This window comes from Hippocampus comes, unplaced genomic scaffold (genome assembly GCF_001891065.2).
Source record: "Hippocampus comes isolate QL1 unplaced genomic scaffold, H_comes_QL1_v1.1 scaffold104, whole genome shotgun sequence".
In the NCBI taxonomy this organism is placed as follows: Eukaryota; Metazoa; Chordata; class Actinopteri; order Syngnathiformes; family Syngnathidae; genus Hippocampus; species Hippocampus comes.
Window position 1 is genome coordinate 3,598,546 of NW_017806072.1, and position 20,339 is coordinate 3,618,884.

Below are 20,339 nucleotides of genomic sequence, written 5' to 3' on the forward strand. Positions count from 1 at the left end.
GTGTTCAGTCAGCCTCATCCACGTCGGGAGAGTGTGTGGTCTTTGAGGCTGTAAAGTGGAACAGACCCTCATGCCGCTCATGCCGTCCTTGAAAGCATCCTCAGTGCTCAGTCGTCATGGCTTTGTCTCCACTGGAGCAGCACACCATATAAAACTGTTTCACTTCTCGTACTGTTTTAAATGAAGCTCTCCGTTTGCTTGGACAAGTGTCCGATTTTCCAGATGTACGGGGCACATGGTTGCTTGGTACAGACCCTGGCAAACATCACATTATCATTTTGTACATTTTCAGAGAAGCAAAAATCACCACGACCGCTGAAGTCATATTGCGGTATCTGTCGAAATAATCACAGTGTTGCTTTTGATTTATGGACAACAACAATGTGTGCACCAAACCTGCAAAGGGCATCATGTGTGAATGCTGGGAGTTAGACACTCAAACAGCAAAGTTTTGTTCGAGATGGCGCCATGTATTGAAGATACTTCTCTTTGGTACATTTTTGTTGCTAACACTTCGGCTTGATGGCGATGTCTTTGCACTGACAATCAATTTCTGAAGGTCCTCCAATTTCTGGTTTCATTGAGGACACATTTGATTTCATGAAAGAGGGATGGTTGGGCAACAGTTTTGACAGCATTGCCGCGGTTAAAATCTTTTCACATCATCCTTTTTTTGATGTGAGACCGACCACCTGCATTGAGTCCCAAGTGTGACCCTTTCGGTCCAATCGTCGACATGAATTAAGGTTACTTTATCAGCTAAGCGTTGAAAGCATGGGTTGAGTGATAATTGTAATTGACCCGATCATGTAGTATTCTTGAGGCCTACCTGTCATGGTCCCTCCCATTTTGTTTTGACAACCCCATCTTAACCTCCTAACCTACCCTTTCTGCACCTCCTTGCCCCCAACCCCCCATTTTGGCACACTCTCATCTGACCTCGCTCCATTACGCCATGTGGGACTGCTGCATATCAATGATTTCATTGAGAAGGAGCCAGTGGGGCCATTAAGAGGTGAGCTCACCTTCCCCAGAGATATTTGACCTTATTCTCCATGACCCGGGCTTCCTCCTTGTCCCTGCCTCCATTACTCCTTCAGCCCCCCCCCCTCCTCCACCGCGCGTTCCTCCTCGCTTCTGTTTCACGGTGCTGAGAACAGAGCTCTATTTTTAGGCCCAGACTCCTGCGGTCGTCACATCTGGCGCCAGTGGCCTCGATGCTCTCGCCCTGGCCTGTAGATACACAAACACACATTCACCCCACCCCAGTCAGCAGGAGGAGAGCGCAAAGGTCAAAGTAAATGGCCCACGGAAATATCGATGACATCACCTTCCCCATCTGAAAGTGTTTCAGACTCTTAAGAAGCCTCAGAGCTGCACATTTACATCACGTTCTGCTCTGCATGTATGTCTTGAACTCCTTCTTAAGGAAGGCTAATGAGGCATTGTGCAGATGCATACCGTACACACAGAGTAGCCCTTAGAAGCGGGTACATCAACGCACGTATGGACTGGACACACGTAAATTATGGTCACAGACCTCAGAAGGAGGCCTTTGCAGAGTTTGGTTTATGTAACCATGTTGCTCTGCCAGAGCTCTCCCCCCCCCCCCCCTTGTCTGTCTCATTGGCCTCACATGATGTGCTTGATGTCATTTTCCCTTCTTTGCCTTGAAAAAGGGAGACGAAAACAGGCCAGTGTGTGTGTGTGTGTGTGTGTGTGTGTGTGTGTGTGTGTGTGTGTCTGGCCTCTTGAGCCGGCAAGGGACTTGTAAGTGATGAAGAAGAGGAGCGGGATCACGTCATGCTGGAAACATTTGGCAGAGGCTCACATTAAAACACATACAGATGAATAAAGACACACGCGCTCAGCCAACCACACACACAAGAAGTGAATGAACTTTTCCGTCTTTTATAATGTGTAGGCTGTGCATACATTACAAGGCGGGTAAAGATTGGAACCAATGACAATTAAGACACAAACTTGTGAGATGAGCTTTGAGGCATTCTAGAGAGGATGAAGTCATCGTCACATCATCAAGTAATGTTGCAATGTGAACATTGAATCATTTTTTTAATTTGAAAAAGGTCCATTCAGCTTCTGAATGGAGGAATTCCCAATTTGAGGAATGTTTTTTGCAAAACCTTATTGAAAATGATGAATGCCACTCGGTAGAGCGCAGACTTTGACCTCCTGCATATGTCTCAAAAGTGTTTCAGGTCCAAGGATTTCTTTCTTACATTAACTAAACTAAAGGCCAAATGTTGGAATGTCCAGTGGTGGGATAAAGATCGGGATCCTTTATCGCTACCAAATGATTCATGAGCTCATTCCTCCTTTTTACACAAAAATAGTCATTTCTTAGTAGCAAACCACAGCAGTCAAAGTTGAATCATAATTAAAAGAAGCCGAGCTTTTGGTGTTTTTTGTTTGTTTTTTTAACTACGAGGAAAAAAAAAACCCTTGTGTGGAAGTCCTGACGCTGGATATTTGTGCCACCGTGCCCTAAATATTTCAACCATTGCTGCTTTGTGTATACAATTCATTCATAGCGCATGCCTTGTGGCTTGGCTGCATTTGAAATGTATCTGAATGCCCTTTAAGCATCCCAACCCACCCGTGTAATGCATTCATGTCGCGCCAAATAAAAATAGTTTGTTTAAACGGTTACCTAGGCAGTTTCAACACATCACGTCAACAGAAGCAAAAGTAGAGCAGCATGCTAACCTTAGATCACTGTCTCCACGTTTTGCCCCCCATCAGCGCCTTTAAACTTAAGGCTCCCAGTGAATGCGGGCCAATTGCTTGGGAGCTCAGTCGCACCATTAGTTTAATCAATGTCAGATTGAAGGCTCTGGTGCACTCGTGGTAATTTTTACCACAAGCACCATCAAGGAAAAGAGTCACTCTCAATTAGGCTAGCAAGCTTCTCCCCAGTACTTGGGTGCATCCACCACATTCCACTCATGCTCGGACTGCCCACTACTGTTCCTGCTATGGCGTCACTCCACTAAACAATGGTAGATTCCTGTTTATCACTGGGCTGTCTTTGATGCACTATCTCAAGAATTCCACAGCACCGCTTTGTTGCTTACATTTTTTTGTCATTTTTTTTAAAGCAGATTTTTGTCAGAGGCGTGTTTATGTTGGGGACATCGATTAAAAATCTGATGTGTTTTCTGGTGCAAAGACTTGTAAGACAGCTCTAATGTGTTATCTAATAACCCATGACCACACATTTTTAGACGGAACCTCCGGAGCCACTGCTTCCTGATAGAAGTGGGAGATTTTTTTTTTTCCATCACTATGACAACAAGCTAATTTTGGAGTTACAAGCAAGCCCAAGGCCCCGGTATCAGTAATGCGGTAGTTAGTGATGGTTCATTTTCCTCATGATGGTTCTTTGTCCTCACATTTAATAGGCAGAGGAATGCGTACAACAAACAGCAACACACATCTACAATAAACAAAACTCCCAAACAGCCACTTCCTCTTGTTGTGCAACCGTTTGCTGATAAAACCAAGTCAGTCCATCTTGGGGTGACAAGCAATCAGGAACTCAGCATGTATACTGAAATATATGCTTGAGTACTTGTCTACCTGATTGGTTTTTACTTTACAAATGCTCGACTTGTCTATGTTTGCACCATCTGCATGCTGTAGCATCACAAGGGCGTTGGCTTTGCTCTAATGGAGACAGCTTGTCCAGTTCCTCTTACTGCATGGCGTCATACTTCCTCTATTGTTCTTTTGTCGCTGGCAGAGTGATGTCACTACTGGGCTCTGGATCTGACACACGCACACACACACACACACACACACACACACACACACACACACACACATCTCTGGGGCCTGTTGGAGCAGGAAAGCCAACCCTCGCTGTGGGCGTTGTGATCGCCGCTGTCATCGTGCACTGATAGTCTCCAAGGTGCAGCGCCTCATTTTTTCAGCTTGACTCTGTATGAGAGGAAGCTGCTCAATGATTAAAGGTTGAGTAATGCTTTCAGTGTCTGGTGCTATGGTGCATTTTATCAAGTGAATATGACCATTGACCCTTTGTTTTGTTATCTCGAACAAGCGTGAAAATCTAAAGGTTAAGTTTTCTTTGGTTTTAGTCAGTAGGAATACAAAAACATTACATCAACGATTCAGCATGATTTTCCCTCCCGAGCTTGCGTAGCTTTTCTGCTGTGAGTGTAAATGTGTGTGTGTGTTTTGTTTGTCTGTGTGCGCCTTGCCTTGACCACCCTGGACTGGTTGCCAGCCCACTTCGTGCCCAAAGCTAGCTAGGATTGGCTCCTCCTTAACCCTAAAGAAGACAAGTGCATTCCGAAAATGGATGGATCAGAGTAAGCGCTCCAGAGCCAGCAAATGGAACTTGCGCTACTTAGACGTCGTAGTTGGCTTTCTCTCTTTAAATGCACAGTACCACCACCAACAGGACCAGAGTGGAACAGCTCTACTCGGTGCATCATTCTATTTTAAGCAACCCATTCAATTGTGCATGTTGCATATTGTTTAGGGTTTTTTTTTTGAAATGGTACTTTTTGTTGTTTTCAACAAGCAAGGTGCACTGAAAACAATGGGGTGCTGATACTCTGTTTTATTTTGTCAAATGGCTGCACACAATTGAATCATCGGGATTTCGATGCATTTTTTTAAGTAGAGTTGTAGGGTACTTGAAAAAATATATGTATGGATCCACATTATTTTATTTCATGCAACCACAAAATGAAATTGAGTGCATTCAATACACCATTTTTTTCAGTGTAATGTGATATTTCCCTGGTACATTCAGAACAAATATTGTTTGACATAGACCATAGTTTTGACAAATTTGTGACTAATGATGCGTAACGATATAAGCAGACTTGACCCACGGCACTGTTGCTTTGTAAAATTATCGGACCGCACCCTTGCTTTGCCACGTGCTAGCCGACTGTGCTGCGGGGTAGCTAATTAACATGAAACTGATCTGGAACCTGTCAGTCAGGCTTTGTTGCAGAGGTTTAAGAAGCTGTCAGCTCTCTTGTATGCAGTATTAAGCTGCTAGCATGTGTGCATTTGATGTAAATATGGCACAGGCTGAGAGAGATCAAGTGTTTCCCAGCTCATGGGGAAAAAGGGAACCAAAAATGTGTTATCTGATTTATGCTCTGTGTAGATGTTTACCTTGTAACGTTAAAGTGTACAAGGAAGTACAATGAAATAGGAACTTGTTTTCTGTTTGCCTTTGCACGCAGTGAAAATACAACTTCAAGAGAACAGCTATGATGACACTCACTTCACAACATAAATGGTAATGTTCAAGGTTCACTAAATGCTAACACACACCGCGTTGTCGCCACCTTGCTCATACTGTGGCGGCCAGTATTGAGTCTCATACCTCTGTCTATTCTTACACACACGCTCGCACGTGCACACACTGCTTAATGGCTCCAACTGGGATTTTGAATGATGTACAATTTATGGTTTATGAGGCCCATCTGGTCCTGAAAACCCCGCCTGCAGGCTTTGATAGCTTACCCTTCCTCTTCACGTTGCGTGTGTGTGCGCGTGTATGCGTGCATGTGTGTGTGGACGCAGGACTGAACAGATTGACTGAAGTGATTTCTTAGTAGTGAAGCGGCACCAGTAACTGGATGCTGAGCTCCCCCCGGGGCTTAATGAGCTTGGAACACGGGGGCTCCGCTGCACTGCCGACTGCACTATCTCATGCATAGACATGCAGATGGGTCAACCCTGTCATTCATCTGCATCTCTTCTTGTAATCTCATCCAACAGAGATCCGCCTGCCTCCTTGTCTTTAAGTCCACATCCTTTTCAAGATTTCTGTTTGCTTTGTGTGCACTTTGCATGTTGGCCCTTGTTAAATGACTCCATATCTAAAAATATGTTCCCGACTGACGATACCTTCAGTTGCTTTATTCCAAGCCACTCGGGCGAGGTTTTAGAAGCATCCATCTGAATGAAACATGCCGCCAGTCAAACTATAGGGAAGAACCTTAATCAATACTTGAGAGATGAGAAAGGACACATGCTTGTTGCACTTCGTCACCCTCACTCACACATACAGTTCACGATTACGTACTGCACTACCAATGTCCCCTGTAGGATGACCAGATCAGCTGTCATCCCACTCACCCAATTGCTAATCTGCCAATCCAAAACCTCCAACGCCTCCCCCTCATTCAATTTCTCCATCTCTCCCCCAGCAACTACCTCAGCCCCTTGGCATGGCAGCTGTGTCGTCCTGTAAGCATTACATCACCGTAAGAGCAGTCTTGTCACCGATCCCCTGACAACCAGCACCATCAACATACACTCACACAAACACACATGCACACGTAAATTGCATGCACGTACTGTACACACTCACTGATGCGTGTTTGCCTGGCAAAGTGTTGTATACTTCACCCTGAACCCACACACCTCTCCTTTTGTCCTTCACACACACACATACACACACACACACACAAACACATTTATATATGCACACAAAGCAAACCCAATTAACTCACAGTCCTCATCACCCTAATCTCCCCTATCTGGAAAATGACATTGTCCCTTCCTATGCAATCCTGACAGATGATCTATGGTGTTGGATTACACTCCTGTCACTGCCTGTTTTAGCAGAAGAGGGGAGAGGGGACATGCACAAATAATATTGAAGTATTAGTCTGCTAAGCCGTGGTTATTTCACCCCCGAAAAACTTCTGAATTTATCCGCAAATGCTGTCAGTCTCCCAAGTCGAAATGTTCTGAAGACCAGGGGACACTGAAACAGTCTCTTAGGGGAAATAGTCATCGCATTTTAAATAAAGGAAATGCAAAGAGACAACTGCCATTCAATTTGGATCTGTCCCTTTTTATTACTGGTATATCAAATTAGTCCGTATTGTTTTTCTTCTGCTTCCATTCATCGTGACCGTATTGAATCACAAATCTTATACATTGTATTTGCAATCACAATACCTGTACACCAAATTGGAAAAGATTTAACTCACTGTTCTCAATGGGTTGGTATCACTCTGTTTATGTGTTGTGCTCCTAGGACCACCTATTTCTGTCGCCGCAGAGAGCTCACGTTCGCTCAATAGAACGCCATGGCTGCCGTTTGCTATACTACATATCCCACGGTAATCCTCCAATTAGCACAGCTACTATTCTCAGCCATGTTACTCGGGAGGGTGGCAGAAGAGAGCGGGAGGAAGCAACACACTCATGTCATTTTAGGAAATCTAGGCTACTTTTATTGTTGTTGTCCAACCAGGCACCTGTTGCAAATGGTATCCTTGTTAATGCACTCTCGAGTCATTATTTTTCTTTGTCCTTTTTTTCCCCACTCAGCATGAATGTAACTTTCATTGTATGTATGTGTATATTCTGTGTGTGTCATTTTTTTTCTGTCTTTAAAAAAAAAAAAAAAGGATAAAATATCCCATGAACTTCATTCGGCTGAAATGAGTTTCCTCCCAAGGTATCCGGGCTCTCCCCTAGAGATAAGGTGAGATGCTCTGTCATCTGGGAGGGGCTCAGAATCTAGCCGATTCTCCTCCACATCGAGAGGGGCCGGGTGAGGTGGCTCAGGCATCTTATTAGGATGCCTCCTGGACACCTCCCTGGTGAGAGGTTCCGGGCATGTCCCACCGGCAGGATGCCCCAGGGACGACCCAAGACATGCTGAAGAGACTATGTCTCCCGGCTGATTTGGGAATGATCCCCCTGGAAGAGCTAAAAGAAGTGGCTGGGGAGAGGGAAGTCTCAGCTTCCTTGCTCAGGCTGTTTGTTGCCCCATGACCCGACCCCAAATAAGTGGTAGAGAGTGGATGGATGGATGTTTGAAGCATGAAATGTGGCAAGAGGTGAAAAGGTTCTCGGGGGCCGAATACTTTTGGAAGCCACTGTAACAATTGGTTTCCATTCAGTCTCCCCAAGCAGTCATGTAATGTCATTTGCTGCCCCGCCAATAGCTGAACCTGTGGGCTGCATATTTTTCATTCCATAGTAAAGCACCAAGAGTGGGTGGACAGTCACATGGAGAATGTTTGCACACCACAAGCTTGTTGAGTTTTCACCTCTAGGGTTTCTCTCTTTTGTCCGCTTTGGTTCTTTTTCCATGCTCTACCCTAATTTAACATTTTCCTTCTCCAATTTCATCCTCAAAGACAAAACCACATGGGACAGGACTGTGGACTATGGCCCGGCAGCACAGTGAGGTCACGCACATTCTCCCATTGCAACACTAGATATTCCTGTCTTTGAAAGCTATTGAGTCATCTTAAATCTTGTTGTAGTTGTACGGTTTGGTTCCACTTGTTAAAACTATTCTCACTGTAACTAGTCAAACATAAAGCTGTGCATTCCCATCACTTAACTAGTAAAGTCAGGTAGTCACGCTTAGCTGCTGAAGTACCTGTTGGCCTTTAACTGTCTCCATTAGAGGCCAGCTCTACAGCTCGGTCCCTGAGGTGGCCGCATATTTGTTGACTGACTAAGGAATGTGGTTACGTGCCTTGGACATTAGCTATGACGGAGCTCTGGCTCCATAGGAGAGGGAGGGTGCAAAGAAGAGGGGCAGGCTCCAGCCTCACGCAAGTGAGCTCATTCACCCTCCAAGCTCGAGGAGAGCGAGTGGCGGCGTCATCCTCCGTTGCAGAGAGATCAGAAAGAGGAGGGAGGCAGAGGGAGGAGTTTTCGCGAGTGAGTGAGCGAATGGGAGACGCGGAGAGCGGAGCCGCAGAACAATAGTGCGCTGCTCTTCTTGCTGTGGACTCGTTGAGAAAGAGAGAGCCCTCACTAAGACACACAGAAGCTCTCAGACCAGCTGCAGGCGGAATACAGCTGGCACATTTGTGCTGGAAAAGGCACCCGTTTTGCTCTTGCGCTCTCAGTGGCCGACATTCTGAACAAAACCACAGAGTTACTAACTATTTACCCAAGAGCATTTCTGGGATTTTTGCATTCACATAGGATTCTGGCCACATGTGGACTTGTTTTAGGGCAATTTGAGGTGCAGCAACAGAGATACTCGGACTCATGGGTTTTTCATTTTTCCTGCACGTGGTCCATGACTGAGGGTCATTCCCAAGACTCCCGAACAGCTTACACAGCTAGTGTGTACTCTGACATCAAATTCAGATTGAGCAATCTTGGAATTTCCACCTCCATCAGCTTTCTAAGGAGGGCATTTTCGCTCGAGACTCTTGCAAGGGGGTGGCTCCATCCCTGAAGAAGTCGGATTGTGTTCTTGGGGATGCCACTTGATGTGGTGATATCCCCTGCAGAGGATCGTTTTTGGCCGGACCCGCACGACACTGATATGAGGCTGAAGATCAGGGTCCGCAGGATGAAGGAGGGCAGGGAGCTACGAGGTGTGTACCCACCTGGTAACTCAACGACAATTCGTGTGTGTGTGTGGGGGTGTGTGTATGTATATGTGTGTGTTTGATTTGGGGGATATGGAGAAGGGCCTGCTTGCTGTGAAACAGGAGTATGTGTACCCTTCAACAATATTCAAAAGGGATATGTTGTATTGATGGTGCCAGTTTAGCTCCTGATAGCATTTAACTGTAGAGACTATCAAGGCAAATGTGAAGAGGTATTCCAGTGCTAGCGTGGACTAAAAGTAGACATGAATGAAAGGTCGTGATTGTATAATATTTAGAATCCACTGCTAACAGACAAATGGGGCTCTTTGAGCAGATCCTGCTCAACCTGACATTAGTTCCCCTCAGCTTTTGTCTTCACCTTTACGCCGGTTAGAGACGTAATAGGAAGAAGGATTAGGAGGATGACATGAAGATAAAATCCAATGAAAAGTAAGAGAAAGGGGATTCGGGCAACAGAATGAGAGCTGTGACCCACGGTATGACATAGTGCTCATGCTCTCACAGCCTGCGGTCATTGAGATGTAAAACTGCCACAAAGGCGCCATTCTCTTTCTTCTTGGCTTTTCTTACTCTCTTACTGACGACTCACACTCTCTCTTTTCAGAATGTATGCGGAGATTATGTTATCATTGTGTGTGGTGTGCACTGCAGGTGGCAAAGACAACACTTTTTCACACAGGCATGAGGCAATACTTTCATAGTGAACAAAGTACACGCAGCCAACCATTCCTTCGCCCCACGCTGGATGTGCATGTCACATGTATACATTTAGTGGGAGTGATTCGGTTCAAAGCAAACCGCTTTTTGCGCTTGCCTGTGTGTTTGCACAGCAGCATGTACAGTTCATTTTGCATTCAGACTTTGTTGCTGGAGGTGACAAGCTTGATTTTTTTTTCAAAGTAATAAATTAGGAGTTGATTTTAGAACACTAAACTCATCCTTCTGCAATAAGTAATGATTTTCTTAATAATCGATTTAGCTGTTGATTATTATGTCAATGAAACATTTTTTTTTAATTCATGAATTCCTTTATTCAGATAGAGGACGTTATTTCAAATTGACAGTGTTGAAAACAAATTATTCATGATTCAGTTAATTGTTGGCTCCCTGAGCTTTCAAAAAATAGGCAAAAATGTTCATCACTGTTTTCCAAAGGAAAAACAAATGTTTTATTTTGATTCAACACAAAGATGATGAGTTTACTTCCATGGAATGGGGCAATATTTAGTGTTGTGACAGTGAAATTTCAAGCATTTGGACAGTTTAAAAAAGAGGATCAAAACGATTCATCGGTGATCAAAAATAATGATCAATTTGATAACCGATTAATATTTTGCACCTCTACAGCATGTTACCAACATTGCCTCACACTGTATAATGTGCTGAAACAGCAATTCAAACAAAGTGACATATAGTGGCTGTCTGTGCACTAAGATAGAGGAACAATGACAGTTTAACCATTAGACAGGATGCCATGCTAATCACACAGTCTATCAATCCTCAACATGACGCCTGCTTGAAAAGATGACATCACCCTCTTGTCTCATCTGTGTATTGTCAATCTTTTCTGTTTTGACACAATTGGTCATCAGCCCCCGCCCCCCCTACGAAACACACGCACACTCTCTCAGCCTTTCTTTTCTCCAGGCTGCAATTCAGCTTTTGTGGTGCTGAGTGGGACATGTGTGCAATGATGTCATGTTTGGGGGAGGGGGGTGGGGTCACATTGAAATGCTAATGTACCCTCATGGGTTGAAGGGACAGCTGGAGGTGCACACTGGATGGCGTCATGTCTCCCCTGATATGAACCGAAGAGGAGAGCGGTGGAGGGGTGCGGGGTGGCCATTCATGCAGACCAATGCCCGCAGGTTGTGGAGGTTTGTGTGTGCGGGGGGAAATCACCTCACCATTAACTGTAAACTGAAAGCTACACACTTTACAGGAGTTTGAACACAGAGGAGGGATTGAGTTGGTTTGTATTGATACAGCAGTCAATTGTACCACTAGGAGTGATGATGTAACAGCGGAGCTCCCATTAACCAAAATAGCCACATGGTGTGCATCTCTGTCCAAAATGGTCCGCGGGTTCCACTCGAGCTTTCATCGTCCGACTCTCCCTGCATCGATTCACAGAAGGGCACAAAAAAAGTGGGATCCAAACATCTGCTACGGATCCCTGATAGTAAAGATTGGAAATTTGAATTTGGATTCAGTTTGTTATAAGAAATAAGGAATGGATAAAAGCAGCCAGGAGGCCCGAGTCGTACACTCTCACAGAGAGGGTTGGAAGTTGTGGGGGGACGAGGGGGGGAGAGGTTAGTAAGCAGTTGCATAAGCTACACTCTCACAGAGAGAGTTGGAAGTTAGGGGGGGAGAGGTTAGTAAGCAGTTGCATAAATGATGAATTGGGCAGAGGGAAACGGAAAAAGGAAGTCACCACTGGCGAGCGCTGCCGATGGCGACACAGTGCCCTCTTTCCCGGATCTGTACTTGCCTTTTTTTAGGCTGGTGTGTTCACGGATCGGTTTGTCACATCCTGTTTATTTTCCAGATACAAACTACTACCTTCAAATGTCCAAAAAGAAAGGCCGTATCTCCGTTGTTCCCCTCGCCAAAGCCCAAATTGCTCCAACGCCAAAATGATAGCTCGCAATTTGTTGGAAAGGTGACAACAATTCTCGACACCGGCTTACACAAATATGTGCAGCCATTTGTGTTCATGTGTAAAGTATCAGCATGTCACGCTCGACTGATTATCACGCAGCACTGAAGATGAACTCATCCTTCCCAGTTGACCTTCTGATGTCATGTTTGGAGACAGCTGGCTCGCTGTGTGTCACAGGGTATTTTTCAATGACTTCATTGTGGGTCCTCACTGGTGTGTTTGCGTTATGCTCGGAGATTGGAATGGGTCGTCGTTTTCTTTTCTGGAGAATGTGAGGTCATGTCTCTCTATTCATGCATATACGTCCTTGAGCTCTTTTGACACTGCGCAGTGTGTCCTATAACTTCCTGAGAACACACAAGGGGAACACCATGAGCTAACCGTCAACACTGTCCTTCCTTGTTGTCCCTGACAACTTAAAGGAAGGGAAGGTCAGGTGACAGAATGACAATAACGTACTATCTCCTGGCTGTGTGTGTAACGCCGGCGCTGCCTGCAAGGGAGGTGTCAGTAATTGTATTGACGTCATGTAACTACCCTTTAAAACAACACTTGACACAGGCCGCTTATCTCTGACTTGATCCGCTTCATTCCGCTTCAACTGTAACCATTACCTGAGTCACACACTGGCCCGACATGTTTCCTGCGTTTTCATACTTTGACTGCAATCACTATACTATTCCAGACACATTTAATTGTAAAAGCAAGTATATTGATCGGAGAGTTTGTCCACTCATGCTGTCACTTCCCCTCACATACACTTTCTCCCCACGCATGCCGTTGAGCAAACATGCTGTGTCCACAGTGTCGTGTCCTGTCTTGTGTACTTCTAACAAACTCTCAAACAATGTTCTCACGTAGAAAGGGAAATGGTTGTCGTGTGACATGAGCCTTTTCCTGTTGTTTCTGCTGTCTCCAGGAACATTGCGCTTCCTCGTTACAATACACTCAACACCCGTCCGTATATGTAGCCAAGGTCCAGGAAGAGACCCTTTCGAAGAACTGCCCCCGCCCCCATCTGGGTTCTCAAGTTCAAATGAACAAGATTGCATAGAGGCCAAATAGAAAATGTATGTCGTCATATTTATTTGCGCAGCAGTCGGCATGAAAGCCTCCGCTCCTCGTTCTTGGGTGCTATCTTATCATTTGTTCCGCGTCATACATAGTGTAGCACTGATGTCATCACTCCGTCAGTTGCCACTAATAGCAGGAGACCGACAGGGATCCACGATGCACTTAAAGACACAACGCTGCCCCTGTGGCACTTGATTCAGATCATTGCCTTCTTCAGACGCTGTGGGTTTATTTCTCCCAAGCCATGTCCTTCTTGACACGTTTGGATTCGTTCTGCTGAGGTGTATGTTTTCCAAATTCACCATGAGTGTTCCTGACACTGTGCTTAAAATGTGGCAGCTGGGTGTGCTTTTCAACCAGCGGCCGGGAGTTGTGTGCCCTGCATTTTTTTTCTTACAGTGATGTCATGTCTCACTCACTCTCTCTCGGTGTGCGTGTGTGTGTGTGTGTGTGTGTGTGTGTGTGTGTGTGTGTGTGTGTGTGTGTGTGTGTGTGTGTGTGTGTGTTAGATTGGGTCAGGCCGGACTGAACCTAGATTAGGTTCTAATCTCCACTCTGAGTCTTGAGAGTTCCTTAGTAGCATTCCCTTTTTTTCTCCCGAGTCGTCTGAGAGGTCATTACCCGCATGATACACAACACACACTTCAAACCCACCTCCTCCCCTTGGCCCCCACCCTGTAGTTATACAACCACAATGCTGCAGAGTAATGATGAGTGTGTGTTGGAAAGGGATGGTGTCTTGCACAAAGCCTTGTGAGTCATTGTGAGTGAAGAGTGAGTGTGGCGCTAAAGATTATGCGATCATGTTTTCAGATCATCTTTTTACGCTGCAACCACTTGTTAAAATGTGTGCGCGTGCGTGCGTGCGTGCGTGCGTGTGTGTGTGTGTGTGTGTGTGTGTGTGTGTGTGTGTGTGTGTGTGTGTGTGTGTGTGTTTTGTACGAGTGTCATGCTGTGCGCTTGTCAGGGAGATGTTACTGGGCCTCTGTCCTGGCCGTGCACCTGTGGCCTCTCTCATTCCCCCAGCCTGACGCAATGCACTTCTACAGGACATGAGCTCATGCAGGAAACAGACACACTCACACACACACACACACACACGCACGCACACACACACACACACGCACACACACACACACACACACACACACACACACACATATGCCAAAAGTGGAACCGCCTGCCTCTTAAAGGGCCAGACACGCACATTCCTGGCCACCCTGCAGTTAACCTCACACAGAAGAACAAGAGAGCCTCTTCTATGCTTCTGTTGCACTAGGCAGGACCCAGACATTGTAGCCCAGGGTTTACACTGCTAATAGTGCAAGATTTTTATTTTTTTTTGGACTCATGAGACCTTACATAAATCCTCTTATGTTGAATGACTTCAGTGCTGAAAACAATTACAGTAATGGAGCTGTTCTGGTTGTATCTGTGCAGGAGGCTTTGCTGCTTTCTCCTCCTGCTTCCCCGGCCTGTGCGAAGGCAAGCCGGCCACTGCTCTTCCTATGAGCTTGTCCCAGCCCTGCTTGCCAGTGGCAAATGTCGGGCCCACTCGCATCCTGCCACACCTTTACCTGGGCTCCCAGAAAGATGTTCTCAACAAGGTTTGTAATACACTCCAACTTGTAAGGCAGACGCCTTACCTGGCTGAAGAAAACTTAGAAGGGATTTTTACTTATAACTGTAGGCAAAGTACTTGCTCATGTGGGGATACCTGTCTGTCTTTAAGGAGTGCAGTCTTAAACATATTTCATCTAAAAATTGCCATGAGAACTCAACTAACTGTATCTAAATAAAACTCAACGAATTTCAACAAGGCGGCCCGTGGTCCAGTGGTTAGCACGTCGACCTCACAGTGCAGAGGTACAGGGTTCAATTCCAGCTCCGGCCTCCCTGTGTGGAGTTTGCATGTTCTCCCCGGGCTTGCGTGGGTTTTCTCCGGGTACTCCGGTTTCCTCCCACATTCCAAAAACATGCATGGCAGGCTGATTGAACACTCTAAATTGTCCCTAGGTGTGAGCATGGATGGTTGTTCGTCTATGTGTGCCCTCCAATTGGCTGGCAACCGGTTCAAGGTGTCCCCCGCCTACTGCCCAAAGACGGCTGGGATAGGCTTCAGCACCCCCCACGACCCTTGTGAGGATAAGCAGATCGGAAAATGGATGGATGGAATTTCAACAATCATCGCATTGCTATATTCCATCCTGTTTCCTGGAGTGGGCGAGGACCTTGGACTAATGTTTTCTTTATATCTCTGCAGGATCTGATGGCTCAGAATGGTATAACGTACGTACTAAATGCCAGCAACACCTGCCCCAAGCCAGACTTCATCAGCGAGAGCCACTTCATGCGCATCCCTGTCAACGACAACTACTGTGAGAAATTGCTTCCTTGGCTGGACAAAACAAATGAATTCATCGGTAAGCGGGAACAAGATGCATCTGTTAGATTAGTAACACATGAGATCATTTGTCCCGTTAGTTGTAACTAAACACTGCCAAAATATCTAACACGACACATACCATTGTCACAGCTAATAAAGTTTCAAGTGTAGTGGAGCAAACAATAGCATCAGGTGTAAAACACAGTGCAGAGGTACAGGGTTCAATTCCAGCTCCGGCCTCCCTGTGTGGAGTTTGCATGTTCTCCCCGGGCTTGCGTGGGTTTTCTCCGGGTACTCCGGTTTCCTCCCACATTCCAAAAACATGCATGGCAGGCTGATTGAACACTCTAAATTGTCCCTAGGTGTGAGCATGGATGGTTGTTCGTCTATGTGTGCCCTCCAATTGGCTGGCAACCGGTTCAAGGTGTCCCCCGCCTACTGCCCAAAGACGGCTGGGATAGGCTTCAGCACCCCCCACGACCCTTGTGAGGATAAGCAGATCGGAAAATGGATGGATGGAATTTCAACAATCATCGCATTGCTATATTCCATCCTGTTTCCTGGAGTGGGCGAGGACCTTGGACTAATGTTTTCTTTATATCTCTGCAGGATCTGATGGCTCAGAATGGTATAACGTACGTACTAAATGCCAGCAACACCTGCCCCAAGCCAGACTTCATCAGCGAGAGCCACTTCATGCGCATCCCTGTCAACGACAACTACTGTGAGAAATTGCTTCCTTGGCTGGACAAAACAAATGAATTCATCGGTAAGCGGGAACAAGATGCATCTGTTAGATTAGTAACACATGAGATCATTTGTCCCGTTAGTTGTAACTAAACACTGCCAAAATATCTAACACGACACATACCATTGTCACAGCTAATAAAGTTTCAAGTGTAGTGGAGCAAACAATAGCATCAGGTGTAAAAAAACTTCCGTTCAGGAGACCTTCTGTCGTCTTCAAGGAAATGTCAAGTTTCTTTCAATAGAGGCTGATTGTCACCAGACTTTGTCCTGCTGCTATTGTGTGCATTTGTGTGGCCTGAGCCCTACCCGTCATTTCCTCCCACAGACAAAGCCAAGGTGTCAAACTGCAGAGTCATTGTGCATTGCCTGGCTGGAATCTCGCGTTCAGCGACCATTGCCATTGCGTACATCATGAAGACAATGGGCCTGTCATCAGATGATGCCTACAGGTACACTTACTCTCCCACCCAGCCGAGCTAAGGTGACAGGCACGTTAAAAGGCAACTGCCTTTTGTAGGAAATGTGCCGACTGTCATATGCAGTATGTGAGGCCGCTCGCTGCCTGGGGGTTGTGTACAAAAGGCAGTACGTACGTTTTCCTTTTATGTTAGGCAAAGTGCACTGAAATCATTAGTTGTTATGAGGTCCTTAAAACTTCTGAAAAATAGTCACACTGCGACACTGTTTGTTTGTTTGTTTTTTAAATGCACTCAACCTTTTTTGTATCTGACAGGTTTGTCAAGGACCGAAGACCCTCCATATCCCCCAACTTTAACTTCCTGGGCCAGCTGCTGGAGTTTGAGAAAGGCTTACGACTGCTCCAAGCGTTAACTTCAAGCTCTGATGACCAGAGCCTTGAAGACCACTCAAAGCAGACTTCTGAGCTTAACAGTGTCAACGCGTGTTTCGAGATGAACGGTCACCATAGTAACTATGACTCTTCTGTGGTAGAGCCACAAACCCCACCCGAGCCCAAGGCACCGTCACCCGCATCCCTCCAGCAAGGCTTCAACGGCTTGCACCTCTCTGCGGAGAGGATCATGGACACGAATCGTCTGAAACGCTCCTTCTCCTTGGACATTAAATCTGTGTACTCCCCAAACAGTCCACACTCTGCTGCCATGGCACCAACGCACTCTGAAGATGTCCCCAAGCTGTGCAAACTGGACAGCCCCGAAACAAGCACTTCCAATGGCATCTGCTCTCACTCTCCCATCCTGAACAGTCCCTGCTCTTCTGACTCCCCCTTCCCATCACCAGGCAGCATGGGAAGCATCGGAGGTTTGGGGCACGGAGCAAGCGAGGGGGTCCATCGGCCTGCTTCTTCGGCATCCAGACCCAGAAGGAAAGCCAAGCATAGCTCTGGCAGTTCGCCGATCCATTTCCAGCAACTCCCGCCACAGTCCCTCAGCCTGTCTCTTGACCATAAGGACGAGAACTTAAAAGGTTCCCTGCTTCTGGCGCTGCCCTCGGTGCCCTCCGTGGGTTCTGGGGCCATGTGGACCAAACACAGAGACACTGTCCAGGCCACCACACCCGTGACTCCCACCACCGATGCCCCCTGGCCCTTCGGGGCCGAGGAGGGGGGTGAGATGGAGCTCGGCGGCGGAGGCGACAGCAAGGGAACCGAGTCGTCCGTGAGGTTCGGGAGCAGCTCAGCCTATGTGGCGTTCGGTTGCAGCGAAAGTGTGCGGTTACGAGACAAACCTCAGAAGGAGAAGCCTCCGATGCTGCAGCGAGAAAAGCGGGAAGAGCGGGTGAGCAACAGCAGCTCGGCCACAGAGAAGCAGTTTAAGCGCCGCAGCTGTCAGATGGAATTCGAGGAGAGCATCTCGGAGACGCGTTCCCGGGAAGAACTGGGGAAGATTGGGAAACAGTCGAGTTTCTCCGGGAGTCTTGAGATCATTGAAGTGTCCTGACAGATAATAGACGTTCACATCACTGGCGGCAGAAAGAGACCTCTTTAGAAGGACTGTGTCTATATCACAGACAGTGTTCAAGACTCCCAACTGAGAGATAGACAGGGACATTGTGCTGCTTACCTGACCACAACCTTCTGAACTCTCTCGAGGCAGTGACTGGCGGACTGAAGGTACTGACCTTCTACGGTCAAAGGGCCCCAGTGCCTGCGTTATGTTGCATCCTTCTCATTTAGAATAACTTTGTTTTGACATGGAGCGTGGACTCCAACCACCTGCCTGTGGTCAAGCGTAGAGTAGTTCCGATGGTTATAGAAGTGGTGATCTGAACCAAGTGCCCCGTGTTACCCCAAAGCGTCCACCACTTCGGTGTCCAAAAGCCTCAAAACTTCATACGCTCTTGTCCAGTCCGGTGCGATTGTAAGTTCATCTGCATGAGTGGTGGCCTCGGAGGGCATGTCACCGCAGCACAAGGCACGGCACTCGGGTCCCCTGAATGCAGCCAGAACAATGACAGGGCCTCAGCTCACCTCAACTTCCAGCAGTGACCCAAAAGCACAGTGACGCTGGCTCCCTCACTTCCAGTGTCAGCGGCGTCATGGCACTGAGGTTTCAGGTCACGGGCCACCCTGCCATTGCGCCATGTCACCACTTGTGGTCACCGCTGAGCATGCATCATGAAAGGTTGGCAACGAAAGACAAATAACTATATATACAATATGAATATACTGTGTATGTATAGTGACTCAAAAGGACTTTTAATTTATTGTTCATTCTGGTAATGAGATATAATATAATGTTTTGTGGATTGATTTCATTTTTCTTTTGTTGAATTATTATTTGCTGTATGGTATTTATGAACATGTACAAATACATAGATTCATCGGATTCAAGCAAGCAATATGTGCTGTTCCTTCTTTGGGGAGAGTGACGTATGACTTGGAAATGCACTTTTCTGCTTTCTGGTAACCAAGTTCTTTTGTGGGACGGCGCAGAGAAAGCTAGTGACATCGAAAAGAAACAGCAGCAGAAGTCTGTGATCATGGCTTTAACACATGAGCATTTTGTGCATGACATCGAGGGGAGGGGGGGGCTGCTTAACAACAACTTTCTGCAGCATACGCACAGTTTTGGATAAACCAATCACCCTCTCAAAGCTAGTTCCGGTGTTTCTCACCAAAGCTGAACCGAGCTCACACACCCTACACTGTATGCACTTATTTCTACACAGGCAAAGCTTCAGCCCTCACATGGACACACACGCAATCTTTTCCTTTCCTTCTCAGGGGATCTTTCAGTGAGCCAAGCCCAGCACATCAGCACAAAACATGGACATCTCTTACATTTATCGCTCTTATTTCCCCTCAGACTTTGGGTAAAACCGTGGTGCGAGATGCTTATTTATTCATCGTGTAAAACGTGTTGTCTTTTGACCCATGACTAGCATTTGACCTTGTGCTGCTACAACTTCTGATAGATTCCTTTTGTTTGCCCGAGGCTCAATCAAGCTCCTAAATCCTTCCTCCATGTTGTTTTTTAAATTGTTGTTAGCATTATTTATGATATGTAACAAATATGATGCAGGCTGTCCCGTTTGCTAAATCTGTTGTTATTGAATGATTATTATTACTATTATTGGTATTCTTATTATGATTAAGTTGTAAATAGCAACACATGGAAGAACACTGATGCATTTTTAAAGGAAAAATCCTGACACCTAGGATGCTTGACGCTTAAAAAAAAAACAATAAAAAATACCTCAGGTTATATTGAAAGGCTTTTCCTTCCCCTGTACATGTTTTGTGAAAATGAGACAAAATACAGACATGACAAAATACAAACTTCTCTGCTTCTGGTTCTTCTTCCCATTTCTGGTTACCAAGAGGAACTCCAGTGATATGTTTGCACATTACGTGACGTGATGACAACTGGAGTCTGGAGTCTCACTATTGATTTTGTGTTGAACAAACTCCACTCTGATCACAAACAACAACTTAATTGATTTTTTTTTCTTTCCCTGCGATAGTGGTAATGTCAGATGCTTTTGTATATTGATGAAGATGGTGAATTATTTAAGAGCATTAGTAACTCTAAAAATGATTCAGTCACAGTGAGTTTTTAATGAAGATTAGACCAAGGACATTTTTGTA

General features: G+C 46.0%; 1 protein-coding gene across 3 annotated transcripts in view; it reads left to right on the forward strand.

Moving 5' to 3' along the window:
- dusp8a (dual specificity phosphatase 8a) overlaps positions 1-20,030 on the forward strand; it is a 43,131-nt gene extending 23,101 nt beyond the window's left edge. For 2 of the 3 annotated variants that reach the window (XM_019894130.1, XM_019894129.1), the window contains 4 exons: positions 14,575-14,741; positions 15,398-15,557; positions 16,596-16,719; positions 17,004-20,030. In XM_019894130.1, the coding sequence (XP_019749689.1) occupies positions 14,575-14,741; positions 15,398-15,557; positions 16,596-16,719; positions 17,004-18,189 (1,637 nt within the window). In that variant the 3' untranslated portion in view covers positions 18,190-20,030. Of the gene's footprint in view, positions 1-8,400; positions 9,378-14,574; positions 14,742-15,397; positions 15,558-16,595; positions 16,720-17,003 lie in introns of those variants that run through there. The other variant, XM_019894131.1, reaches the window with a different exon arrangement.
- Positions 20,031-20,339: the final 309 nt, after the last annotated feature.